We start from the raw sequence: 15,484 nt of genomic DNA, 5'->3' as shown, positions 1-15,484 counted from the left end.
ACAAAATTGTAAGATCATTGCACACATATGTATTGTCTAGAAATGTTTTTCAACTATATTTTATCTACGTATATTCCGCTGTCACGTAATTAATGTTTCCTAAATTTAAGGCTTACACCTAGCTAAGTTCTCCAATGTTTTTCATTAAATGTAACGATATATCGCAATATAGAAAACGTATTTTATGTGTTTAATACTGTTAACGATTTCGACGGTTATTTAAAAACAGATGTGTCACACTATGCTCCATCAGCACGTAAGATATGAACAAAAAAAAAAAAAAAAAGTTGACGGCACCGTTGCAGTTGAACGACTGGTGCAAAACATTTTTTATGTTGAGACTTGTGCTACCGAATAACTTATGTGTAATGTTTAGCACGACCTCGACCTTTTACCGAACTGAAATTATTTTTTTGCGTGTTACCACATGTTTAGCACATAACATCTTTGTATATATTGTACAAATAATAATTAATAATTCTGTTACCAATGAGAACTAAATATAAATATATTCGCACAGTCAAAATTCTATCTGAAATCGGGTCGCGCGTGACGCGAGTCACGGATGTATCTTTAAAACGTGATAACATGATGGAATGTGCTGTGAAATAAAAAATTTATTGATCCAAATTTATTTTTGTACTTTTAGGTATTTTCCCACCACGTAAGTAACCCAAGACCCGGCTCGTCAATGGCACCCTAGAACGCAGAATTAAAACATTAATAATAGAATTACTTTGATCTATACAGAAATTATGTACTATAATCGATGTTGTACCAATTATCCGATACGTACCCCTAAGGTATACGGCGATATATTTTTAGCATCCGATTGTTCGACAGACTCTCCGGTTACATTTGGTCCCGTGGGTAATGCTTCTGTGAAAGTTTCACTCACTACCCTGAATCGTATAATTTCTCCTAAAGTTTTTCTACCATTATTACGCTACTCCTTATTGTTAATATACCTTTTAGCGATTAACTGCTTTTAGAAAATATCTGAAATACCTGCATCCATAAATAGATCGTGCTTTTCACCATCCCCTGTGTCGTATTCCCAAACCCATGCTTGTTCCATTTGATCAAACCTAGATGGGTGTTGCAGTTTGTTAGGTGGAATTACAATATCCTCGAAAAATCCTAACGTTACTGCAAAAAGAAATTTATACAGCAACTGTATCGTAAAATAAGAGGGCGAGTTATAGCAATAAAATAATTACCGTGAACACCATCGATGCTACAGCTACGTATCTTCCCAATTAAAATTTCTTCCATGAATGGACGAAACACGATAAACCGAAATAGTACTTTAGTATGCGACGCACCGTCGCCAGGGAAGATGTACGATTCTTCGATTTTTATGATATCGTGAAGCGCAATGCAAAGACCAACGTTCAGATAAACCTTAAGCAATACAATAACGATCTCAAGTATTGGAAATGTTTAAATATTGTTGACAATTAATGAAGTTATAATATTTCACCTTATTGGCAAGTTTCCTATTAAGTTCGTCGGTAATCGCTTCATTTAATTTCCGTTTGAATTCCCACGGTGGAATTCGGACCGTATCTTTCAGTTCCGCGAGGACAAACATTCTTCACACTATAATCACGTAGAATGATTCTGCGTCTCAATAATAAAGATATTTATTGTTCTGATTCAACATGAATTTAACATTTCTCCTTTGATAAATATATCAAATTCTAATTTCCTTTGATAGTTTTATCTTTTTTGAAAACTGCGAACCCCCAAGTCACCGGTATTCACCGAAGAAATTCACAAATGAATAAATGTAACCTTACATGCACGTGCTCAAAGATACCGTATTAACGAAGAATAACTATAGATTTTAAACAATGCTATTCTCGAGTTTAATTCACGTATATTTCAAATAAAGTATGTAACAGAAGTCAGAAATCAGAGATTAAAATTTGTAATAAAACTGAGGAACGATCGTCGAGAAGCTCATTTCTGAAGATTGTTTAGAGGTAAACGCATACTCGACAGCATGGATATTGTTAAAGCGATTTTAGAAAGCGAACCTCAGGAGAATGATTTGCGTAAGTCCATCATAGTAAATAAAGACGTGGAAGTTGAAACGGACGTAGGAACTCTATTGGCGCTCGATTACAATACTTTGGACATAAAATCACTGAAGTAACCTAAAACCATTATTCAAAATATAATCTCTCGATTCAATCGAATCTCTTTTATTCTGATCATTCTACTGTGTTTTGTAGATCTCAAACAGAACAATATTTACAAAACGTAACAAGAGACAATGTGCAAATATTAATTAATAAAATTTGGGAGCTTCCGGTAGAATGTATAGACGACACAGTAGTGGCAAAATTACCAACGCCTCAATTTGTATTACCTCGATCTCGCCAAGTGCCAAAACCAAAACCTTTAACAAAATGGCAACAGTTTGCTAAACAAAAGGGTATCACATCTAAAAAGAGTAGTAAATCTAAACTGAAGTGGGACGATGAATTACAAGTCAGTCCTTTATCTGTATTTTAAATGCATTCTTTTTATGCTTGCGTTTATCATAATTCAACATTTTTTTAGAAATGGATACCTAAATTTGGTTACAAACGTAGCAAAGTTATGGAACAGAAAGAATGGTTGGTAGAGCTTAACAATGAGAATAAGGCCATGGAAGATTCGTTCTCAGTCTCGAAAGCAGCAAAACAAGAAAGGATATCTAAGAATGAATTACAAAGACTGCGTAACATTGCGAAAGCAAAAAATGTTAAGATTCCACGAGTAGGTCTTCCTACCAAAGAACATTTCACTAATTCGCAACAACTCTCTCAAGCAATTACCATCGCGCGAGCGTCAACAGCATCAGTTGGCAAATTCCAGGACAAGTATATTTACACATTATTAAAAACACTGATTATGAAGTACATTGCAAGTATCGCATGTATTAACTTACATATAATGTTTATAGATTACCAAAAGAGAAAGATGGAAAAGGTATTGCAAAACAAGTGCCAGGCATGAAAAGGAAGGCTGAACCAGCTCCATTAAACATGCAGGATGAACGGAAACGCAACAAAAATCTAGTAGACAGCATTCTTAAGAGTAACAATAAAATTCTTCGCGAGGACTTCTCTGTACCAAAGTAAATTTCCATGTTTTATAGTATGTATCAAGTACAACATATGTTACATTGACATTTTTATTTTGCAGAGTAAAATTGGCCAAGCCACGAGCAGTAAAAGGCAAAAAGGGGGTAAAAAGTAGGGGAGCAAAGAAACCAAAGGGGGGGCAAGGAAACCGGGATATACGCCTTAGAGTAGGTGGCAGAAAACGAAGATAAAAACTGATCGAAAATCTGTAATTTTAATGAAATTTAAATGTATAACGTTAGGATCACCGATATTGAAGCAGAAGATATTGTTAAAATAAATAATATCACAGTATTGCAATGTCTCCCTCACTATAAGAAGTTCCGGTTTTACGTATTATATCATTGAAGAATTTAATTATAATAAAAATCAAGTGTACCTACATGTATGTATGTGCTAACTAGTATTTTTGAAGGGTCTATCATGGTCTCATTTAATAAATGCCTATGTAAGATTAAGTATAAAAAAAAGTGCATAAATCTCAGATTTCTAAATTCTTTCATTCGTTTAAGGAGAACTCCTTTAAAAAATCTGAAAATCACTATTTAGATGTTGATAATTTCGAAAAAGAACTGATTTCTGTTGTGAAAACATGTTGTGCCAACGTTAAAGGCTATTTTATAGAGAAGCGAGATGCAATTTGCAAATTACAGTTTGCGTGTTCTTTAGGAACGTAATTAGGGCTCCGTTAAGCAAGCATAGATAAAACGTGCAAACGATTTGCAGGGGTGGCGTTGCAAGCCGATAAGGCAGGTTGTCCTCTAGCCACAGAATCAGGGTAACGGGAGAAAGGTGAAAGGTCAAAAGCAGCACGGGATATCGACTCGGGGAAGTCGAGAGGGCGAGGTAACCTGGCCGCGGGTACGAGGGGGGGGCAAGTGCGAAAGCGGGTTGCCCTAGAATCTGTAAGGGGTTCCACCCCGCGTGTGATTTTATACGTACCGTGTGTGTGTACACGTTCAATGCCATCCGAACGAAATACAAACGCATCAGTACACCTCGGACGATCCATGGCGGTTACTATGAGAAACACGTTCGATTTCGATGGTTAATTGAAAATTATTTGATTCTCGGCGACGCTTACCGTGTATCGCAAATTTAAATTATCGAACGTTCGACGCTTGACGCTATCTTCCGATGTATCTACCGATCGCGAGTAATTTCGACGTCTCATGAATATTATCGAATATTATACCGTCGAGAGTAAAATAAGGACAGAGGGCGGACGACAACGTCACGCGTCGCATGTAACATTTCGGATCGGAAGTACATTATCCTACTTACGTGTCCTATTTGACCATCAAACTGTTAAGCTTTTATATACGATACATTTCGCGGGACTAATCTGAAAAATAATCTGCGAATCGTGGACGCCGGTGGACTAACGGACGCGTGGATCGATATTCGAGGGTAACCGATCTCGATGGCAGAAGCGATCGCGAATCGATACGACTGGTAAACATATTTCGATAGTTGGAACGACGTGAACATAACCGCGAAAGCGTAATTTGTTGTACGATAAAACTAATTTGTAGCAGTTCGATTTTTTTTATTCGCCTAAGACTGGAAACCAAGTAGAACGAAAGTCGATTGTGCGTGACTGATTGCAGCTCAAAATACTGTAATATCGAACGCCGCTACATCTGCATACAGGCAGTAAGACAGACACCCCGGACGGAAATTTTTCGTTGCAGAAAAAATAGTTTATTTCTCCTTGATGATACGAATCGTTGTTCAGCTGCTCGATACGATACACGATCCTAAAAAGTACCTCGCAAGGTTGTGCTACGGTTGATGTGTTCGGGATTTTAATACAATTTCTCAGGTTGGACTTAAAGGTCAAATGACGACATTCCGTTAAATATTTGCTACCAATGTGTATTTCTTTGTACATAAGTGAAACAAAAACTGTACATAGTTTAAAGTTTCTCTCTCTTGGAAGCAGAGCTGCATTAATAATAAATCTGTCGTAGATCGTACAAATTAAGCCTGCGATAAATGGCCTATTATAAGGGGCCCGGTTGAAAATGTAGTAGCGGGTAAATGCAGACATGGTTGCCTATTTTAAGGGGGCGTTTTGATCCTATTACATTTTTAAGTTATCGTTTGACTTTTAGATTCACTTTTTCAAATTTCGAACGAAATAGATACAGTAACGAAAAAAATGAGCGTACACTTCGTAAATATAAAGTTCACAGTCTTGTAGCGTACTATAGCGAGGTCGGGAATAACTTAGTTCAGAAAGTTGGCCTTAACCTTTCTAATGAACACTCAAATACTGAATCGTATCGTGCAGAATAGTTAGCGAGCAGGCGATTATCTTAAACCTGGAATACTATAGTGGCGTGTTGCATACCCTGCTCACTTTAGTTTTCGATTTATAATTTTATGGTAATAAAATGATATGAAATTATATTAATTATTATAATGTTAAGCAAAGTAGGATAATCATTATTATAGATGGGAACATTATAAAACCGAACACTAGAGAATACTAGAGTTTAGAGTTTTTTGGTCCTTTTAACGAAGCCACAATCAACAAATTACTATTCTTGATTTTCGTTTTATTTTGGGGTAGCAGAACACCCTGTATGTATGTGCACAATACTCTAGAACTCCATTTATCTGAATCCATCGGAAGATAAACATTTCATACAATTGGATCGTTCGTATAATAGGAGTTCACTAATTCTCCCCACCACTTATTGATTTTTCGTTCAAATAACTGGAGTTCGCGTTCAGATAAGTGGATTTAATCGTACATTTTTTCGGCAGTTTTTTTTAGCCAGGCACTGAATCAAATTTTGTTGCAATAAATAGAATTCTGCTATAATATTCTAAACACAATAATTTTGTAATATGTAATATACATGGTGACCCATTTAAATCGACCTACTCGAATATCTTCGAAACTGTTGATGATATTAAAAAATGTTTCAGATAATGCCCTGACGAGAAACTAACGATCACGATTACTTCATTCGAATGGATGCAATAAACTAAAAACAATGGTAAGTACAAGAGAGGGGAGATACGGAAATTAACTTAAATATCAGTAGCTTCGAACAATTTCTTTATTCGTTGATGACTGTTGAATAATCATACAAATGTTTTCGGGCTTTGTTCAGGCAATCCTCGAAACCTCTAATCCGATTTTCCGATTTCTTTGTTAGCCTCCTCCTTTGAGCTGTTCCAGATCCGCTACAGATTGAAAACGTTGAGAAAATGTTATAATATGACTAATAAACAAGTCCACCCGAGAGATAGGATAAACCAACGGTGAAGACAAGTATCTAGATACAACAATCTCACCAAAAAAATCACTGACCACTTTATATTTTTTTAGACGAAGTTACGAAAATGGATCCGTTTAGTTCTAATTTGGACCCCGCAGAAAATGCATTCGGTTTGTGCTGGGCAACGTGTTAACTGAGCGATGTAAAAATAGAGGACTCAACCTTTAAAATGACCCCAGGAAGATTATCATTAAGAGTTTTTTTCGCAAAGTTGCGATAGTCCAAATATTGACTAGTGTCCTGATACTTATGATGGTGAGGGTTCCTAATATATATTGTTTTTTTTTTCAGAAAAAGGGTGAATCACTGTATGGGAGCCACTGTGTACGTTACCCAATTTGAATAGAGAAAAATTGAAGAACCTCCAGCTCTACTTTTGACACACACTGTACGTAATCGAGCGACGCAGCGCGCGTGCGAGGACTGACGAAGACGGGGGTAGGGGGATGGTCGAGCTCGAAGGCAGAGGTAACAGCGCGCGGTCGGTGGTGGTGCTCAGTCGGTGGTTGCTCGGGACAAACGGGCACGTCCACGAAGTGCGGGATAACGATGGAGGCTGCGTTAATAGCACCAAGCGAGTGATACGCGCCGTGCGTTACACGGGGACCGTGTCCCATTCGTGGCCCGCGTATCCCCCTCGCGGTCGCCCCTCCCCCAACAGAAGGACCAGTGCGTGTGCATCCTTCGTGCAACCGTGTGCGTGCGTGGCCGTTATCCACGGTGTGATCGTTCCTCGGCGCTTTCTCGTGACAGGAGAGAACGACCAAACGAAACAACAGACCAGATAGAGAAACAAGAAAAAAAAGAAAGAGATACAGAAAACGGTCGGGACGCGGGACAAAAGAAAGGCACAACGAACGGGAAAATGTCGTTCACGTAGTCGAAGCGAGAGGATTCGGAGAGAGGCAGGTCAAACACGGTGCAGTGGTTACCCCGAGTCGTTGGTACGCGCAGCCTTTTGGTGTTGCTGGCTGACTTGATGCCTGCTTTGCTATTGCTGTTGCTGCCGCCGCCGACGTTGCTGCAGCAGTTGCTAGCGATTCAAAAATGAAAAAAAAAAAAAATATATATATATATATATAATAATGATAATGATCGAAAGATATGTGTGTTGTCGAGAGGAGGGGAGGGGAGGGGGGTTTGGGAGAAAGAAAGAATTGTCGTAGCCTTCATTGTTTCGTCGTTGTACTCGTCGTCGTTGGCCGTCGTTGTTTTGTACAAAATACGCGTTCTCCCAGCGTGAAAAAAAAAAAGGGAAAAGAGAAAAGAGAAAAAGAGAAAAAGAGAGGGAAAAAAATAATAAATGTGACGTGCCCGCCGGCCACCAGCCAGCCTTTTATTTTTTTCTTTTACGCGCTTCATTCGCTCTTTCTTCTTTTTTTTTTCCTTTTCTATTTAAGAGATACACCCAGTAGGTCACAGACGATCTCTGTCGTCGAGTCGTGTTTCATCGTGGGGTCCTGTCAGTCCCTTTAACCTACTTTTATGTTTCTGGGACTTCACGTTATATTTGGCTTTCTGTACTCCCCCCCCTGTTTCTTTTGTTTTATCTGCTTCGTGCACGCACGTATCATTGCATGAGCGTATTACTGTATGCAGTCGGGCGGAAGAGACGTAGCGAACCTAAGGGGCACACTCGAAGCTGTGCATTAAATTTGGTACCCTTCTGGGTCAAAGTCGCGAAAGTTTCCCTTGTATTTTGTGTTCGACGTTACCGAGTTTATCGAGCACCGTTTATTACCAAATTTCGTCGTCCGAGGCTATACTTACGAGCGATCCTTATCGCCGTTACGCCCACATGTCACCGTTTTCACGATTTATTTAATTTACGAGGTCGCTATATTCTCTTCGGCCGACTATACATTTGATTGCTGCCCCCCCGCCCCCGATTCATGGACGTACGCGGTGACCATCTCTGTTACGCTTGCTTCTTTACACGAATTCAATTAGTGTTCTGTACTTTTTTTCCGCATCGAGTCGAAATAACGAGAAACGTAAACGCATTCAAATTGTCGTTACTTCGCATGGAAACTACGTGGCCGTGATATTTCGTACACGATTTGTTTACGTCAATGAATCTCGTCTGCCAAGCACTGACCACTTACAACAAAAATGATAGACGAGGGTCAGGAAGGAGTATAAAGGATAGAGCGACGAGGAGGGAAGTGGGTGGGAGGGGTGGTCCGAAGGTGACAGAGATAGATAGCGGAAGGGAACCGAAAACGAACGTGATAAAGTGCGGAAAGGAGAGGGGGATGAAACGAAGAAAGAAAACGATAGGGTGGTATAGGAAGGGATAACTGGAACGTGTCGCAGCAAAAACCGAAGAGGGAGAAGAGGGTTTTTCGATTTGTTACATTTGTGTCGGAACCACTTGACCTATTGACGGGTCAAGAGGCAGACCGAAAAGGTGTCAATGCAGAGATCCCTCCGTAATGTACAATTTGAACAAGTTTTTAAGCAAACGAATAAAAAGATCATTTAGACTGTCGTTTATGGAAAATATTTTAATCGCTAAAAACCCAACAGCGTGTAACGCATATAAATTTATAATCGAATAACCACGAGGACTTGTGTTTCAGTTGTCTTTAAGGATAGTTTACGCTGAATGTTCGAAAGATGACAATCTGAATTATTTTTCTTTATATGTTTATTTTAATTCATGTAAGCAGAAAAAAACGCGACGAAAGTTTTCTTAGAGTTATACTAGCTTCGTAAAGGATCCTATCTTTTGCCTCCTACCTATGCGTAAACCATTAATGTACAGTATACAGCGCTTGTAGATACCTAACTTCAGTAATTAGGTACAAACCTAACGATAGATGTTAGTATCTTACGCTTTTCAACTAACTTGTAATTCTCACGAGTAGAAATAAACTTGACGTACTAAATATTCTATATTCGCTGTAAATATCGTGCTGAGACAACATTTTTATTTTTCAAAAACTTGTGTTGCATAGGCAATAATTTTAAATGTAAATATATTCAAATTATTGATTTGTTAGCTTTTTGGAAAGACAAGAATATTTATTATTAGCTCCGTTATGTATCGGTCGTTCGCGTATTAATTACAAAATCCTTGATTAGACTCTCCAGAGCTGTTTATTAAGCTGGTTTTCTCAAATTGACTCGATATTTCGACCCATGCTCGGGTTCTTTCCAAAAGTATAAATAAGGTTTAAAAACCATGTGTTTAGAACGAGTAATCTGACTCGTAATCATTTTAGTTTTTTTAACTTATAATTCTGGAAAGAACCCGAACGTAGGTCGAAACATCGAGTCATTTTAATAGCTTGTTGATTGTTTAAAAGAAACGAGGCGAACCTCGTTACTGTGAATTACATTTAAAAAATACTAGCAAACGTAGTATCGTTGTACGCATCGCTGCTAATTGTTCTTTGATACACGTATGTAAATATCGCTGTAAATAAAAGGCTTTTAATCGTGCTTTCTGCTAGAGGATATTTAGATGGTAGAATAGAATGACGGCCGCCAATAGCGGGCGGATATCCGTCATGTTTCTTGCCTTTCCAGAGTAAAAAAAGACAGGAAGACGATGCAAAGGGAGCTAAGCTCGTAACAGAAAGAACGCCTGGCCCGAAGGCGTTAAACCGGGAAGAGTGTAATCGGGGCGCAGAGCGATGTACGCAGCTGCAGGTGGCGCCAGTATAGCGAATAGGAGGAAGCAGAAACGGTTGCAGTTGAATAAACGTGTCGCCGAGAGTACGATCCCGTCACGGCTGAAGAATGTTCCGGCTTCTCAGCACTACTTCCACCAACACCAACACCAACACCACCACCCGAGCAAATTCGCGCGTCCGCACGTTGTTCCACCATCTTCCACACCACAGCCACAACCACAGTCATCTGCATTCCATCCGAGCGTCGATCGACGGCGTCATGTCGAGAAGTGTCAGCAGGTCGCGCCTGTCTCTCCGATCCAATTTCCTATATCACCGCCACCGCTTTCCCTCGAATCACCAAGTTCGGTCACCTGCGCCACAAAATCCAACAATTTCCCATTCCCGCCACCGTCGATCCTCGATCTCCGAGTTTCGCCATCTTCTTCGGAGCTACAGGTGGGTAGATTGTTCCGGCAGTAAAATTAATTGCTCCTAGGGGTCGTTTATCACTATCTCTATATATTTCATAGTTTTGTTTCTCTTCTTTCTCTATCACGTTAGTTGCTCTTGCCTAGGTTACCCTTTATCATGTACTTTCTCGCAGTCCTTGTAACAAGTTTTTTGATAATCCTCGTTGCACTCTGCACCTTCTCTTGCTGGCACACCTTTACTTATATTAGGAACACACCATCGATCGGCTGTCTGGTGGCGTATGTAAACCCGCGGTAACACATCCCCGAACGGCCCCAGGTTCGTCAGATGGTTATCCATAAATTTGAATTTTTTTAGTTATTAATATGCCTCTACTGGTTCCTACCAGCGGATACAAGCGTCGACTAATGCAGGAGGCAGACAGTGCAATGTTAGGAGTAAGTTGTAGTGCCCGGTACCAAGCTGGATCGGGAGATCTTTGAGGAGGAACTTGTGTGGTCTCAGATTTTTCGTTCAGACACAGGGAAAGAAAATAAAGATTCAGTTGTACCGTGCATAAAGAAAGTGGAAAGGAGAAAGAGGAGGCGGAGAAGGACGGTCGGGATCTTAACGATCGATAAAACAGGCAAATGAATGAGCGGAATGCAGGCTGCTTTATTAATTAGAAGGGAGAAGCAACGGTTACGGGGGGGTAAGGTGGTGAACTTTAGAGAATTACCCTCCAACTTGGCAACCAGACTTATTCCGCCGCTTCCACGATATCCCCCACGATCTTACGTTTACGGGGTAAGTATCAAATCATTCCAATGTCCTGTATCGTCGACGATAAGCTATTGGCATCAGTGGGTAACCGTTATTCTTCCCTAGCTGATTACCTTTGCATCAATTTTATGTGCCTCTTTTTCAAGAAAATACATTCAAAATGTAGTGTATTTTTGGTGTTTGTCCATTTTTCATTTTCTCTTATTACAAAACATTAATGTTTTTTATATTATTCTGCATCAAATTTTTCTCAATAAAATATTTTGTATTTGTTACATCTTTATATTGCATTTATATTAGTCTTCTACCAAAGAATCGATTCCTAAACAAGCCAATTTGTTTTTTTCAACACAGCAAATGATCATGTGGTTTTTCATTTTAGAAGTGCACTTTAATCCAATTTCGTTTGGTGAACCTCTCTAGAAATAAAAATTATACAATTAAATTAAACGCGTATATTTAAGGTGTGCAATTATAAACTTGAGGACGAGTTATATTATGATACAGCAGATCATAACACTTACATGCGCTACATAGTACTTCATGCTCGAAGGTTAATAACTGTTACTAATATTTAACCAATTCTTTATTGTCGATCAGACTGCAATGATTACAGTGTACTTATGTAAACAAATTCTACAATACATGTACGTATAAACGTTTATACATGTTTCGATTGGATACATGTATACAAGTTTTTCTGTGTTCTATTTAGTACATGCATGCATGTTTTTTATATTATCGTTTATGTGCCGAGTAACGAGGACAGAAAACATTAACCAATCGCGTATAATGATACAGTAAAGAAATTATTAAAAAAAAATGTTTCAAATGATAGAGAAAGATGCAAATTACATAATCATAATATAATTCCTTTTTTTTTTTTTTACGTTTCATTATTTATTTTATATTTTATACAACAGTTCAGATAATGTTTATACTCCAATGAAAATGGAACATTCAGAAGTACTTAATATTCGTAGACTGTTCAAAATTTTAGTTAAAATATAACGTTAAAATCCTTCGTAGCGTTAAAACGTTGAATGACCGTAATAATAGTTGTCGTAAGTGGTTTGGTAACAGCAATACCTCAATGTAGAATAATTTCAGTGTGGTGGAGGACCCGGCAAAGCAGCATGGCAAGGTTACGGCAGACCTTCTCCACTTCCTTTGTCTCCTATGTCACCTCACGGATGCCGCGGGGATGGCTACAAGACAAAGCAATGCGAAGCTCATCGGCGATGGATGAAAAGGAACAGGGTAACTTAGGCGCATACTAATTACAATTATATAAATTCGGTCCAACGACTACAAAATACTGCAGCACAAAATATGGACAGAATCATTCGAGAATTCAGTATACCTTTCAGAAGCATTCATCTCAGCTGCATGTGAAATCGATGTTTTGACGCCCGAAGAAATTTATGACCCCGCTATGTCATCGTATGCAGCAAAATTGTTGTTTTCAGATAAGAGACGCAAGCTACTGCTATGGAAGCAGCGAAGAAGATGACGAAGTAGATGGAAGCAGTAATGCAAACCGTCGTAGAGGGGAAGTTAGCGCGGCAGTGAATACCGTACTCTATGCGGGGCTGGGAACTACAGCGCTCGGATTAGTTATCTCGTTTGTCGGCACTGGAGAGAAAGGATTCCTCAGTCCGGAATTGAGGCTGGTGGGTCCTTCGCTACTGTGCGCCGGTTTACTATGTTGCCTATTTCGGGTGCTGCTCTGCCTCTGTTTATGTCGTTGCGGTAAATGCCGCTGGCGGTTTTGCCACGTTGCTTCCGACAAAAAGGATAAAGTGAGGAAAACGGAAGCTCGTCCAGCCGGAGCATTGCCTACCGCCTCACTTTTGTCACCAACGCAACAACAACAACAACAACCACAACAACAACAGCAACAGCAATCAGCCACCGCGTCCTCGAGTGGCCCAGCATCATCGTCAACAAAAGCACACGAGCTCTTGCTCTCTCCTGCCCAATTAGCAGAGTGAAAACACAATTACGAACGTTTTCTACGAAAATCAACACGCCGATTAACTGCCGGTTCTTGTCCAAATAATAGAATATCTAATCTCCATTCGACCTGAACCGTTTTTTCGCAACAACCATCACAGCCTAACTCTAGTTCAATGCGAATTTTAGCGCTTAAAAGTAATAGAGAAATAAACAATCGGCCACGTTTTTCTACCCCTACCGTGTTTGAAAAAGTAAAAAAATAATTATCAATGAGCCTTCAACTGCCTCCTGGTTTATTTCCTTCCACGTTCATATTTTCTTTACAAGGTTTTTGCCTAAGCTTAATTTACCTCCCTCTCCGAGTTCTTAGAATATTCGTATTCCGTTCTCGATAGCGTAAGATCAGCTTGCCGTCGAAACTGACTTTACAGTTCTTATTATGCTTTATGTTTTTACAGAACGCAATCACGCGTGATGATACGCACAGTCATGGTAGCTGTTCTGTGGATCGCGTTTCACATCAAATAATTTATATTAACATCACTTGAAACTGCACTGATCAGGAAAGCTGGAACTGCATTTGATCGGTGGACGTATAACTGTATATAACCGGTGTGTCGGAAGTGGTGGCACTAGATGCGGTCGCAGCAATGGCAAACAGCTGATCTTCGTATATTGTTCCTTGCGGTTCAGTTTTACCATTGCCCGATGGCGTACCACTACCCGGAGGATTATCTCCTTTCGTTGCTTCCCGATACTTTTGCAGATATACTTTCAACGGTTCCACGTAATTATCGAAACCGAGCGTCGTCATTGCGAACAGAATGTCTTCGCCGTTAATAGTTTTGCGTTTCTCCATATGACACCGATCGCTCGCCTCGGACGTGATAAATGATATGAATTCGGATACACACTCTTGAACACACTCGCGTGCATCTTTAGCTATCTTTCCCGTTTCCGGTATCGCCCTTTTCATGATTTTCGCAACGTTCGCTATAGGAAGGAACCGATCCTGTTCGCGTAGAGGGCCGCCACCACCGCTGCCTCCAGTTCCTTGTAGCGGATCGCTTGCCCCGTGATTAGAATCATCCGTATTTTCGGGATCATCTGTGCAAAAGTAGTAGCTTAAATCGATACAATCACTTACTAAATTGCGTTAAAATATTATAAAAATATTCAGACGTACAAACAAGGACTTCTTAATACCATATCTGGAAACAACCATCTTCTTTTATTAATAGAAACACTTTAACGCGTCATAGTCTATTACGAAATTTTATGAACAGGTAAATAAAACTAAAAATTTCGAAACTCCTTTGATGCATGAGATGCAACAAGTAATTTCAAAACAAGATAGTTACCGAACGCATAATTCAATGTAAATAAACACTGCTGCAACGCTGAAACTCTCTTTTGTCGTGTACGAATTAAATGTTTGAATTTTGTACACTAAATTGCATCACTGTCCATCAATTTTGTTTGCACAAACCTAACATAATTTTGACATTAAAATCTGTCACTTATCAAGAACGTGATACATTGTGACTCGTTTCCCCATTAAAGAGACGATTGTGCTTTGTAATATTAATTAAGTACGAGTTTTTATTAGCGTTTGAAAAAAATTCAAAACATTCTTAACCTACCTTCCATGTCATCCGATTGAACTCCGATATACGATGTCGAAACACCGCCTCCGCTGAGGAACGCAGTCGGTCCTAAAGGTCCCCCGTCGTCGCCACTTTCACCACTGTTTTCCATTTTTAACTCGACTTACACTAAGTACACAACTGAAATACTTTGAATTCTCTTAACCTGTTCGTAGCTTTGTTTTCACAGTGCTTTATTGCATTTTTTTGACATAAACAAGTCCGAACATAGAGACCGACATCGTGTGTTAAATGAAATCTCTTTGGGACAACTAGTGCCCCCGTAGGAAACAAGACTTACAAAGATAGGCGGTATCTAGTAAATACTATGTACTCTTCGGTATATTCAAAAACGAAATATCACGGGTATAGCAGGTTTCATAGACGATGAACTTGAATTTAAACAAAACTTGTACGATCAAAGTCTCATTGGTTCGCCATGTCTAAATGGCTTCCTAGTCAAGGACGTCTTGTGGATCAAAGTTGGGTAAATTTTATTCACGAATAACGAATAAAAATATTCATTCATGAACCAACTTTTGCCCACATTGGTTCAAAAAACTTGTTAATAATATAGGATTATAAAATGATTAATTGCTATTTATATAATAATAGGTACAAATTCGGGG

At 39.2% G+C, this 15,484-nt stretch overlaps 4 protein-coding genes across 4 annotated transcripts; 2 read left to right on the top strand and 2 right to left on the bottom strand.

Annotated features, from left to right (window-relative positions):
- Positions 1–574: 574 nt before the first annotated feature.
- Positions 575–1,596, bottom strand: LOC122395331 (DNA-directed RNA polymerase III subunit RPC8). The gene is made up of 5 exons (XM_043392793.1): positions 1,484–1,596; positions 1,221–1,404; positions 1,009–1,149; positions 797–921; positions 575–699 (listed from the first exon to the last, which is right to left on the bottom strand). Exons 1-5 carry the CDS (start codon positions 1,592–1,594, stop codon positions 646–648), a joined length of 615 nt encoding a protein of 204 aa, XP_043248728.1. The 5' UTR covers positions 1,595–1,596; the 3' UTR covers positions 575–645.
- A 406-nt stretch (positions 1,597–2,002) lies between these two features.
- Positions 2,003–3,392, top strand: LOC122395329 (ribosome biogenesis regulatory protein homolog). The gene is made up of 5 exons (XM_043392790.1): positions 2,003–2,157; positions 2,241–2,499; positions 2,572–2,873; positions 2,957–3,130; positions 3,199–3,392. Exons 1-5 carry the CDS (start codon positions 2,009–2,011, stop codon positions 3,326–3,328), a joined length of 1,014 nt encoding a protein of 337 aa, XP_043248725.1. The 5' UTR covers positions 2,003–2,008; the 3' UTR covers positions 3,329–3,392.
- A 1,035-nt stretch (positions 3,393–4,427) lies between these two features.
- LOC122395327 lies at positions 4,428–13,504 on the top strand. Its single transcript, XM_043392788.1, has 5 exons — positions 4,428–4,793; positions 6,725–7,377; positions 9,968–10,512; positions 12,361–12,510; positions 12,720–13,504. The coding sequence occupies exons 3-5, from the start codon at positions 10,075–10,077 to the stop codon at positions 13,242–13,244; spliced, it is 1,113 nt and encodes a 370-aa protein (XP_043248723.1). The 5' UTR covers positions 4,428–4,793; positions 6,725–7,377; positions 9,968–10,074; the 3' UTR covers positions 13,245–13,504.
- Positions 13,505–13,649: 145 nt separating this feature from the next.
- Positions 13,650–15,110, bottom strand: LOC122395330 (nuclear transcription factor Y subunit B-4). The gene is made up of 2 exons (XM_043392792.1): positions 14,853–15,110; positions 13,650–14,316 (listed from the first exon to the last, which is right to left on the bottom strand). Exons 1-2 carry the CDS (start codon positions 14,965–14,967, stop codon positions 13,769–13,771), a joined length of 663 nt encoding a protein of 220 aa, XP_043248727.1. The 5' UTR covers positions 14,968–15,110; the 3' UTR covers positions 13,650–13,768.
- Positions 15,111–15,484: the final 374 nt, after the last annotated feature.

Source organism: Colletes gigas, unplaced genomic scaffold (genome assembly GCF_013123115.1).
Source record: "Colletes gigas isolate AHSC1104 unplaced genomic scaffold, ASM1312311v1 Colletes_gigas_Sc00005, whole genome shotgun sequence".
Classification (NCBI taxonomy): domain Eukaryota; kingdom Metazoa; phylum Arthropoda; class Insecta; order Hymenoptera; family Colletidae; genus Colletes; species Colletes gigas.
This window is presented reverse-complemented; position numbering and strand designations above follow the sequence as displayed.

Excerpts from the sequence above, each read along its gene's own strand:
- LOC122395327 (XM_043392788.1), top strand. The coding sequence starts at position 10,075 with ATGTACGCAGCTGCAGGTGGCGCCAGTATAGCGAATAGGAGGAAGCAG. Across the intron at positions 10,513-12,360 it reads CATCTTCTTCGGAGCTACAG|TGTGGTGGAGGACCCGGCAA; the intron begins GTGGGTAGATTG and ends GAATAATTTCAG. Across the intron at positions 12,511-12,719 it reads GATGGATGAAAAGGAACAGG|ATAAGAGACGCAAGCTACTG; the intron begins GTAACTTAGGCG and ends TGTTGTTTTCAG.
- LOC122395330 (XM_043392792.1), bottom strand. The coding sequence starts at position 14,967 with ATGGAAAACAGTGGTGAAAGTGGCGACGACGGGGGACCTTTAGGACCG. Across the intron at positions 14,317-14,852 it reads TCAATCGGATGACATGGAAG|ATGATCCCGAAAATACGGAT; the intron begins GTAGGTTAAGAA and ends ACTTTTGCACAG.
- LOC122395331 (XM_043392793.1), bottom strand. The coding sequence starts at position 1,594 with ATGTTTGTCCTCGCGGAACTGAAAGATACGGTCCGAATTCCACCGTGG. Across the intron at positions 1,405-1,483 it reads ATAGGAAACTTGCCAATAAG|GTTTATCTGAACGTTGGTCT; the intron begins GTGAAATATTAT and ends GTATTGCTTAAG. Across the intron at positions 1,150-1,220 it reads TAGCATCGATGGTGTTCACG|TAACGTTAGGATTTTTCGAG; the intron begins GTAATTATTTTA and ends TTCTTTTTGCAG.
- LOC122395329 (XM_043392790.1), top strand. The coding sequence starts at position 2,009 with ATGGATATTGTTAAAGCGATTTTAGAAAGCGAACCTCAGGAGAATGAT. Across the intron at positions 2,158-2,240 it reads TTGGACATAAAATCACTGAA|ATCTCAAACAGAACAATATT; the intron begins GTAACCTAAAAC and ends TGTGTTTTGTAG. Across the intron at positions 2,500-2,571 it reads AGTGGGACGATGAATTACAA|AAATGGATACCTAAATTTGG; the intron begins GTCAGTCCTTTA and ends ACATTTTTTTAG.